The sequence below is a fragment of the Acipenser ruthenus genome, chromosome 3, assembly GCF_902713425.1.
Source record: "Acipenser ruthenus chromosome 3, fAciRut3.2 maternal haplotype, whole genome shotgun sequence".
Classification (NCBI taxonomy): Eukaryota; Metazoa; Chordata; class Actinopteri; order Acipenseriformes; family Acipenseridae; genus Acipenser; species Acipenser ruthenus.
Window position 1 is genome coordinate 74,550,310 of NC_081191.1, and position 12,066 is coordinate 74,562,375.

At 34.3% G+C, this 12,066-nt stretch overlaps 1 protein-coding gene across 1 annotated transcript in view; it reads left to right on the plus strand.

Moving 5' to 3' along the window:
• The window catches only part of LOC117394210 (gamma-1-syntrophin-like), a 110,304-nt gene that overhangs the window by 60,278 nt on the left and 37,960 nt on the right, over positions 1 to 12,066 (plus strand). Inside the window, exons 6-9 of the mRNA XM_059016740.1 lie at positions 2,805 to 2,861; positions 6,411 to 6,468; positions 6,578 to 6,621; positions 6,710 to 6,751. Coding sequence (XP_058872723.1) covers positions 2,805 to 2,861; positions 6,411 to 6,468; positions 6,578 to 6,621; positions 6,710 to 6,751 — 201 coding nt within the window. The remainder of the gene's footprint in view (positions 1 to 2,804; positions 2,862 to 6,410; positions 6,469 to 6,577; positions 6,622 to 6,709; positions 6,752 to 12,066) is intronic.

Here is a 12,066-nt window from a genome sequence, read left to right on the forward strand (position 1 = left end):
TTTAATGTAACTTTAAAATGGCTGCTTTTGTGTTGTGTATACTGTTATTTTAAATGGTCTGACTGTGACAGTTGTATGTGTGACATGCTATACAAATGTATTGTGGTTTGTTCTATTTTTCTGCTATGTACTGTACAGTGCTTTGCAATACTTTTGTATAAAAAGCGCTATATAAATGCAATAAATAAATAAATACACAAACTAAATTAAGATACAACAGTTATGTTCACTTCCGAAATTATTTTGGAATGTACACCATAACTACAAACTGCTAGAAATGACTTTGCAGGCCAACGGTTGTTAAGTGTTTTCTTTTTCTTAATTCATTCTATTATACAGTAGACTACTTTGTGTTGCTGAACCTAGACTGTGTGACAGTCTTAAATGCACTTTGGGGCAGCCATTGAAAAAGGAAAAAAGCACAGTTTATTTAAATGTTTCCAAAAAAATGTAAACGAAAAATGCTGCATTTCACTCAAACAATGGCTGAAGATGAAAATATGGCCTACATTTACAATGTCCTATTATTGAAAAAAATGTATATATTACATAAATAAAAAAATAAAGAATATATATTCTAATGCGTAAACTAAATGTGCCGCCTTGAAACTCATTTTTGATTGACTTGCCCCCATAATGCTCCAGGGTAAGTGGTTCGTTGCAAGTGTTACAATTGTTTTATTTAGACATTTTACCTTCGCCTCTGAAATTGCCTTAATATGCCTGTATATAAATTCTAAGTACACATTATTATACCTTTCTTTTTCAGCCACAACATTAAGGAGCTAATGTAAGGATACGTGTAAAGTGATTTGCAGCTGCAAAACACCCATATTGCAGCCAAAATCTGCACTTTGCACGGGCAAACTGTGTTTAGTAGCCGTAAAGTGGGACTTTAGCGGCCACTAAAAATGCGGCATATGTAAAGAATGGTTTTCACCTGGCATTCTGCACCCGCTATCAAATTAGCACTTTGCCATCATTAATCCATTTAAATGATATTGAAATGTATTCAAATGAAGAAAAGAGCATGGAATTGGGAGGGGATCTGAAATACCAAGAGGGGTGGAAATATTATAATGAGATGTAAGGATTTTGCCTTGCACTTGGGAAATTGCTGACCCTCCAAACACGTTGCACCACCTCTTACAAGGTGTAAACCATTATGGAAGCGAGTAATTAAGAGCTGTATAAAACCACACACCTTCAGAGACCTGTCAGTGGCCTCAGGCTGGCTGCTGTGGTTCACTTCCTGATGCGGCAATGCTTGGCTCTTGTTAAGCCAACCAGGAAAACCTTTGGAGGAGAAGGGCAAGGCAGATAAGACCCTGCATATTTAAACCCAGGGTCACTTTGTTTGGGATGCTGGAGGATGCGGTGGTAAGGCGTTATCGTCTCACTCCACAGGTCATCCTAGACCAAATAGCTGAATTTCACCTTTTCATCACCTGGTTGACTGTCCTCCTGGTAACACCGACAGCACTGACTTTCTCCACTATAGAGGACCATATGGCCACTTTGGTAACATAACTAATGTTGGCTGAGGCTTTTCCAAATAACCCATTTTCATACTGAGTGGCCTCAGCCATAAATACTCTCAGCTCCTCCTCCGAAAATGTATTTTCCATGCGCCAAGAGGAGTTTGCTGCCCTTCCTCTGACATGATTTTTTGTTTGGTTTTGATTTTCATGCTCCTAACTCGCCTCACCTCTGGGCTGTAAGTGCGGCCGCTAAAAAGCCTGATGCACAGACGGCGCTCATTGCGACCCTCATTATCATAATTGCAGCTCATTATTTGTACATGTTGATTAATTAAGCTTACATAGGCCGCAGTCCAAAATAATTGCCTGGCCACCATTGCCTATCCTTACATCAGCCCCTAAATGCTTTATTTATGATACACTGTGTAAAGCAAAACTGAAATAATGTATATATACACACACACACACACACACACACATATATATATATATATATATATATATATATATATATATAATTAACAGCAATATACCCCCAATTTTATTTAGACAGATTGTTTTCAAGGTATTATAGAAATTAGCTAAAGGCAATGTCAATTTGGGAACAGTGTTTTAATTAATTTTATATTGTTAGGGTGTCATTTTAAAGTCATGGGGAAGAATGTCTTCCAACAAGGTTATTAGGCTTATGCTTATTCTATTTAATTAGCTCATATAATTTAACTGCTACTCATACTTGGTGATAAGTTTAATAACCATGAAGGTTTCAGTGTTTTAATTGGGCCTGCTTTTGCATACAGGAATTATCTGCAAACTATGGCAATAGAAATTATTAATGCTGCTTACAAGTGTAAATTTTAAGATTGTTCTTTTTCTTTTACTGATGCTGTTTAATTCATACCACCTTTAGATTGGTCATGGTTTAGATCAGTTGAACAGAACTCTACCTGTGTAATAAAGGTAAACCTTCATTAGCTGACAAGGCTGAGGCTATAATAATGTACTTCCATGAATTAAGAAAGTCACACATTATTGGTCTTGTGTCTTCCGTGTTTCCTTTACAGTTTGCTGCTGGGTGGAGACAATGACACAGTGTTACATCAGCAAGGTGCTCAGTGTTGATCTAACATCTGACAACACAACTTTCTTCCGGATGCTTACCACTAATCTATCCTTTCTATCATAACCTAGCTGTAACGTGCAATAATATGTACTGATAAATTGGAATACTTTATGCAAGGGGCATTATACTCAATTTTAGTATTTCAATATACAGACTCATGGCATTATAAATAAGTTACTGATAATAATTATTTTTCACAGGAAAGAACAGTGACAATCAGAAGACAAACAATTGGAGGATTTGGTCTAAGTATCAAGGTTAATATTCTGCATATGTTTAACAATCCTACTTACAGCATACTATTTACCTATTGAAAAATCTTTTATATATGTATTTATTTTTTGGCCACTTCATAATTCCTCACTGGTTTCTGAATAGGACTAGTTTCACCAGTGCACCCTGGAAGCATGTTATCAATCACATGTTACAAACCTTAGCTTTTGAAACCATTTAGATAATTGTGGGTATTTATTTAACGCTAACATTGCATAAAATGACAACCACAACAAAAAAACATCAATTATCATGATCACAATATTTGTTTCTTTATTATGTGACATACTAAAATTATATCTGAGGGAAAGTCACACATTTAATGACAACACCTTCATTGGTATATAAATACAAAACAAACACTACAGTCACTGGGCAAAACAGACAGATTTTAACATGGCATGATATTAAAGCAATTAAGTCATCCATTATCATAACATACCTCCTGGCTCATGGATTTTTGTTGCCCTGATCTTCTTGGTCATCAGTTTGTAATATCTGAAAAAAGTGACAGGTGTTTACTTTGGTTCAGTGGCTCAATTCAATGTGAACTTGATCAGTACAGAAAGATGAAAGCAGAAATGCTCTCTCGAAAATACCTGGGCTAACCGTAAGGCCATAGGCTAAAAGAAAACAGGAACTTGAGAAATGTAATAACATCAATAACAATACATTCTACTTGAGTTTTTTCAGTTATTCCAAAGGAATTGAGCATTTGTACAGCTGTCCATTAGTATTACAACCTCGTTCCCTTTCTGATGTGCTTCTTCATAGAACCTTGTTTCTGAAAAGTTTGCAGCTATGTTGAAGGAATCAGATACATAATGATACAGTCACCTCTAAAATGATTGGCACCCTTGATAAAGATAAGCAAAAAAGACTGTATAAAATAAGTAAGACCAGTACTGAGCTATATTGTAATTTTCCAACATGTGGAATATATTTGACTTTATTAATGATTCAATGGAATCAACCAAAATTACACATTTCTCAAATTATAAATGTATTTAAAAAAAAAATGAAGTGTCACAATTATTGGCACCCCTGTTTTCAGTACTTAGACCATTCCTCCATACAGAATCTTTCCAGATCCTTGATATCCTTCGGTCTGTGCTTATGGACTGCCGTCTTCAATTGAAACCACAGGTTTTCAGTGGGGTTCAAGTCTGGAGACTGACATGGCCATTGCAAAATGTTGATTTTGTGGTCAATTAACCATTTCTTTGTGGATTTTGATGTGTGCTTGGGGTCATTGTCTTGCTGGAAGAGCCACTTGCGGCCAAGTTTCAACCTCATGGCAGGCAACCAGGTTTTTGGCTAAAATGTCTTGGTACTGGGTAGAGTTCATGATGCCGTTGACCTTAAAAAGGGCCCCAGGACCAGTGGATGCAAAACAGCCCCATAACATCAAAGATCCACCATCATATTTTACAGTAGGTCTGAGGTTCTTTTCTGGACACGCATCCTTCTTTCGACGCCAAACCCACCGCTGGTGTGCGTGGCCAAAGAGCTCTATTTTCGTCTCATCTGACCAGAGCACTCGGTTCCAATCAGTGCCAGTGCCATTTAGCAAACTCCAGGCGCTTACATTTGTTGGTTGCTCTCAATAAAGGCTTTTTTCTGGCAACCCTTCCAAATAGCCTATTGGCATGGAGGTGGCGTCTAATTGTAGATTTGGAGACTTGGTGACCCCAAGATGCAACCAAGTTCTGTAATTCTCCAACTGTGGCCCTTGGATTTCCCTTTGCCTCCCGAACCATCTGCCTCGCTGTGCGTGGGGGCAAGATACACTTATGTCCTCTACCAGGCAAGTTTACCACTGTTCCAGTGGTTTTTAACTTCTTAATTATTGCCCTAATAGTGGTAAGTGGTATATTTAATTTTTTAGCTATTATTTTGTACCCATTGCCTGATTTATGAAGGTCAACAACCATTTGTCTCTTTTCATTTGTGAATTATTTGCCTTTCCCCATGGTGATGGATGACAAATGGATTTCATATGCGTGTTACCTCATTGTTATACCCCAGTGAAACAGGAAGCCATGAAAGGCCACAATACAGTTCCTTAAGACTGAGATGAACTTAAAGAAGTAGAATGTTAATGCAGATTTAATTTTGTTTGATTTTATTTATAAGAATCTTTAGGGGTGCCAATAATTCTGAGACCTATCTTTTTGAGAAAACATTTTATTACTTGTTAATAAAAAAAACCCTTTTTCTCTGAGCAACTGTATCAGAATAAAAGAATATGGTTTTCCCATATATTTGAGCATGAAATATAGCTCATCACCTGTGTTGTTTATTTTATACAGCTTTTTTGCTTATCTTTATCAAGGGTGCCAATAATTTTGGAGGTGACTGTATGTGACAAAACATGTAAAAGCCAAGAGGGGGATAGAATTTAAATAAATTACAATATATAGTCTGCATATCCTTTAAGTACAGGACATTTTGAGAAGTTCAGGATTAATTGTACAGATTTCATTGTTATACTGACTTTTTGGTTGTTCACAATCTGTAAGAATCTGATTTTTAAACATTAAAAAAAAAACTATACATATTTGGACAATTTGGTTGTTATAATTAGGTTTGTGTTATAAACAGGAACATGTTATAATGTTACGGTATTCTATATATGATTCGTTTTGCCTTGTTTAAATAGAACTAGAACATAAGAGGTGATTTAGCACGTGGGTTGTCTTGCAAAACATGGCTGGATAAAAGCATTAAACTGACTGCTGTTTCAGTATGATAAGGGCTAAATATTTTTTGTAACTTTCAAGATCTTATGCATGCTGTTTTACTTTGGTCTTTTCAGTTCTGTATACAGTTTTCAATTACTACTTAGAGGGATGAAAGTGCTGTTTCTGTATGTGCTTAGGTTGTTTAGAATTTGTAAAAATAATAAAAAATAGCTCTACTTCTTTCTCAGACATCCCTTCTTTTAAAATTAATAATGCAAAGGATTATTCAGATAAATAACTTGTTTGAGTAATTTTCATTCTAGCAAAATTCTAAAATTCTAATTCTAATAAAATGTCATTTAAAGAGGCACTGTCACATTAAGCTTGTTCAATGTTTTCAGTTTTATTATTATTTATTTCTTAGCAGACGCCCTTATCCAGGGCGACTTACAATTGTTACAAGATATCACATTATACATTATTTCACATTATACAGATATCACATTATTTTTACATACAATTACCCATTTATACAGTTGGGTTTTTAGTGGAGCAATCTAGGTAAAGTACCTTGCTCAAGGGTACAACAGCAGTGTCCCCCACTGGGGATTGAACCCACAACCCTCCGGTCAAGAGTCCAGAGCCCTAACCACTACTCCACACTGCTGCCCGTAAGTTTTGTACCATTTTAGAGATGACATTATCAAATCTATAAAAACATATACAGTGTGGCATATAATAGTTTACATGGTAATGTCAAATATGTTATCATTCAGATAAGAATAGAAAGCAGAAACATGACTGTGAGAAAGATGTTAAACAGTACTTTGCTTTTCTGATTGTTTTTAGGGTGGAGCTGAACACAATATTCCAGTAGTCATATCCAAAATTTCCAAAGAACAAAAAGGTATAAAGAACTATATTATTACTATTATTATTATTATTATTATTATTATTATTATTATTATTATTATTATTATTATTATTGAGCAACTATTTGTAATTCTTTTTTTCAGCTGAACTTTCAGGACTGCTGTTCATTGGAGATGGAATCCTTCAAGTTAGTATACAGAACATGCCATTGCCTACCTACATTTTTAAAAATGTATCTGAATATTAAACATGACTTTATTATTTTTCGTTTCTAGATAAATGGAATAAATGTGAGAACCTACAGACACGAAGAACTGGTAAGTTTAATAAGGGTCTGAACATATGTCTGTTCCTCCTCGGTGTGAGGTGAAAGGTCTTGAAGGCACTTCAAGTTAAAGTTAGAAATTGTTTTTAAATCTCACAATGTTTCATTTAATTACAATATCAGCAAACCTACCATATATTCTTGTTCAGAAGAAATTATTGAGTTACCCCCCAAGATGATAATAAATAAATAAATAAATAAATAAATAAATTATATAAAACTAATCCTTACTTTTATAAATCAATGCGTGCACACCTTAACTCTCAAACCAAAGTCCATATGAGATAGAGACGTGTGTTGTTTTCTTATATACTGCACTGTAGATAAAACATATTGTGATGTAAGCATATTGGAATTAATTTATATATCATCTTGCTATTATTCTTTTTTTTTTTTTTTTGCAAAAACACTGTTTAGTATTCCTCTTGTGGAAGCACGACTGTTCCCATTTTATTCAAGAACAGAAGACGTGGCACAGCAGATTAACAAACCATTCACCTGCAGATAACATCGTGAAATGTCACTTTAAGTTACATGGTAGAAATGAGTAGACAACAAGAGTATCAATTACTTAAATTCTGTTCACAGCCAGTGTAAATGTCACAGAATTTAACTATTTCTATCATCTGCTTCTGGAACTGACTACAATAACTATATGAATTCAAAAAAGAGGCAAAAAAGGGCAACATTGCTGACTAAGTATAAAACAGTACCAGACAGAATGAACAGGATAAATACATATTTTTGTATTGCAAAAAATATATATAATAATAATAATATTGTATTGCAAACTTAAGGGTGGATTCTCATAGAGATATGTAGCTTGTACTGGGGTTTGCGGCATAAACAAAGCGATTATGCTGCATCATCGAGCAGTAAAGAACGTAGCTTGAAGCTAGGAGGAGATTTCTGAGAGTAGACCTTTTTTATGTTTCTACATGAAAATGCTGATGGAGCACACAGTTATAGTTTCTTGTTACGCACTATTTTTCTTGGCAGGCATTCTTTAAATAAAAAGTTGGACTGTGCAATTACTGATGAGTAAGCAAATGCAAATAAGGTTGTTATTGCGTTTTTGGCTAGATGGCGTTTTTTAAAACTTCCTCTAATTAAAGTGACAGTTCACGATGTTATCTGCAGGTGAATGGTTTGTTAATCTGCTGTGCCACGTCTTCTGTTCTTGAATAAAATGGGAACAGTCGTGCTTCCACAAGAGGAATACTAAACAGTGTTTTGCAAAAAAAAAAAAAAAGAATGATACTAACAAGTACCTAAGTTAAAACAACTTATTGTTTCTTTAAATTAAAATGTCTTTGTTTGAAAATTGTTTTAATTGGTGTTAAATAATTTAATATAGCTTATATGTGTAAACTAATAATACAACATTTTTTCACTTATTTTTTTAAAACTAACTTCTAATACGTGATCCAAATCATGGCCAATAAGGAATAATAGTATTTCATTCAAAGAAAAAAAATGCTGGGGGTTACAAGTTTTCACTAGTTGTGAATTTGTTGTTAGTATCCAGACAATGGTTGACTTGAAGGACATTTATGAACAAAAAATAAGTACAAATTAGATGTCTCCATAGTGAGTTGCCATGTGCATTATCATCCATCACAGTTACTATGACCAAGGGGTAGATTAAGTAGATTAAAAATCAAAAGATCTACCAGCATTTGTTATTCATCTTTTTTTACATTCTTGACACACTACCTATTGTTGTTCTAGAATGTAAAAGCAATCTTGGCTTTAAAGTTCAGGTTATTTGGGATAACAAGCTTGTCAGCAGAACGTTCAAAGCATGTGTTTTTGCATGCGAAACAATCGACAATGCTTGATTTCTGTGTGAAACTGGAAGTTATTTATTATTGTTTTTGTTCACAGAGTTAATTCTGTATAATGCACATTTGTTAACTTTTGCTATTTAAGCCGTCAAATGAGACAGTACAAGCCAATACCTAAAAGTATAGTCAACAGTTTGTGGTTAGATTGTTACTATTACAATCTAATGTTAGTTACAAGATGGTCAATGCTGGATAAAGGTATGTAACAAATACTAACGTAATCTAAACCGAGAGAAAAGAGAATATTTTTTGTATTTATAAAGTATTCAATTAGCTGTACCTAGCAGCAACATTTCAAAAAATCTCATTTCGATATTGCAGTGAAATGTTGTATTATTAGTTTACACATATAAGCTATATTAAATTATTTAACACCAATTAAAACAATTTTCAAACAAAGACATTTTAATTTAAAGAAACAATACATTGTTTTAACTTAGGTACTTGTTAGTTTTCTCTATGTTTTCCCCGTAGTTGTGTCCCTCACAAGTTCCTTATTGTGTTTTCAGTACCCTTTGCTCTTTGATAAAACCTGCTTGGAGGAGGTTAGTTTGAAATGCTAAGGCAAAACTATCCAACTTCAAAATCACTCAGTTTAACATGAAATGAGACCACTTCCCGAATTTTTGGCCAACACCTGGCGGTAGCACAAACTCATGGCAAAACACGGTACCAAAGTAATTTTGTACAAATTTGATATTTATCATATGCAGATGCTAATATAAAAAGCTTTTGCAGTGTTTCACACACAGCTTTAAAGTAATTTTACAAGTCTGATTTTGCCTTTGTGCCCATTGTCACAGTCTAACCCTGTGACCAATAATTGGGCCCAAAATATACATGTTCTGAAAAATGCATTTGGCTACCATAGCTTGTTTGTGGTGTTAAACGTGAGACTTGTATTGCCCATTTAACTCACTCAGAAAGATTTATTACAAAATATATTGGTATCCCTGAGTAGAAAATCATTCCTCTTCAAATAGTTTCTAATGATTTTCATGAGCAGTGCTACCCCATATATATTATCAATTTTCTAAGAATAGCAAAAACAGGCTATAATAAACTAGCGTCTGGCAGCGTCAGAAATGTATTTATTTTAATAAACATAATTCAGTTTGAATAATTTTTGAGAACTGACAAAAGCAATTGCAATTGCAAAAATGTTTTCTGATAATAATATATATAAAAGGTCAAATGAACAGCAAGGTAAGGACAATTGAGCATTCTTCTACCAGGAAAAGCATTTTCTTCTCTATGCAGTAGCTTTTTAATACTGACCTTGCTTAACCTTCACATTTTCAAACTCACAACACAGAAAACATTTATTCTTAAAGCCTAAAATGCTCTAAAACATATTTACTCCCACAGTATTTAAAAGAAATTGGTATTTGGAGTATAGTAATATACTCTTTTAATTATAAAAATGCAAAGAATTACATTTGTGTGAAATTGTATCTGTACTGTAAGTCACCTTTTGCAAGACCAGTATGTGAAACCAACACATTATTCCACTGGGATCCCATAAATACTCAGCAAAAGGGAAGAAGTAAGGCAATTAATATATACTGCAAGTCTCAGCAGCCAATACTGTGGTGCTAAAATTGCAGAGTGCAGCTAAATCTTTCATGTGCAATGGACAATCAACTTTATCTCTAGACTGATTCTGTAAGAAATACATCTTGGAAGATTTTATATAGTTTGACAGTTTTGTACAAACTTGATATTTATCATATGAAGATGCTAATATAAAAAGCTTTTGTAGTGTTTCGCATACAGCTTTAGAAAAGGTCAGTAAAGCAGTTGAAAATCTGCCAGAATATTATTATTATTATTATTATTATTATTATTATTATTATTATTATTATTATTATTATTTATTTCTTAGCAGACGCCCTTATCCAGGGCGACTTACAGTCGTAAACAAAAATACATTTCAAGAATCACAGTACAAGTAATAATACAATTAAGAGCAAGATAAAAATAACAGAGCAGATAACAGTGTCAGTGATAGTTACATCAGGATATAATTAATCAAAATACTACAGATTAAACAACACTTGTGACAGATTACAGTACTCTAAAGTAGAGGATTAAATGCAGCAAAATAGGGGGCAGATAAGAGCAAGTAAAGCACACTTAAGGAAGAGTGACAAGTGTCCAGAGGGAAAAGAGGAGTTCTACAGGTGCTGTCTGAAGAGGTGAGGTGAGGAGGCGCCAGAAGGAGGTCAGGGACTGGGCAGTCCTGACATCTGTAGGGAGGTCATTCCACCACTGCGGGGCGAGGGTGGAGAAGGAACGGGCTGTTGGCAGGGAAGCGTAGAGGAGGTAGAGCCAGCCTTCTAGTGCAGGAGGAGCGGAGAGGTCGAGTGGGGATGTAGGGAGAGATGAGGGTCTGGAGGTAGCCGGGTGCAAGTCATCGATTAGTCCCCAGCAACAGGCAAAAATAACTATCCTTCGGCTTTCAACAGACTTTCACAAAACAAACTCAAGCTGCCCAAGAACCCTGTCATGTGGCTTTGGGGCAAGATGAAAGTGAAAAACATCCTACCCTTTAGGTCATATCGGAACAAAATCAGTAATACATTCCCCAGCTAAGAGAATCCCATAGGAATTTAAATTACATGAAGCATTACTTATAGAACAAAGAACATTGTGAAATGACGATGGCTTACTGAATCAACAAGTAATAAAAGACCCATTAGAAAGCAAGTCATGCATGAACAGGACATTAGCTCATGTTCCACTTGGGCACATCTGATGAATGCAAATATCAGGTATAATTATTACAGATTGAGATATGTCAAAGGGATATGAATCACAACACATTCATCCTCAGATTCAAAACTACATCAACCATGAAAGGGCAACATATATATATATATATATATATATATATATATATATATATATATATATACCGTAACACAACTAAAAACTGTTGTATAAAGAGAACTATACATAAAATCGATTAGGCATTATAACATTACACATTAGTGAAAATATTGATTTCATTTTTCAAACGATTAAATTTGATTTTCATATTTATTGACTAATAAAATTATGGCTCTTTCATCAGTTTTTGTACAGATATTTTTAATTAAAAAATATGTTAGCAATGATATACCAAACTATTTTATTTTTTTAAATGTGACCTTTTGCTAATATAACTTTCACTCCTGCCAATGCTGATGCAGTTTTATTCACTAAAATAACTATTGTCACGGTAATGACATTACAGTCACGGTAATGACACTTAAAGATTTAAACGGTGATTTAAAATAAATATGTAAAGAAATAAACCATTTATAATGACTACACAGATTCCAAAATATATTTTATTGGAAATTTTAAAACTTTAAAACACATTGGGGCTGATGTAAGGATAGGCGTAGTGCAAACAATTGCAACTGCAAAATCCAAATTGCCTAGCGGCCAGGCAATTATTTTGCACTGAGGCCTA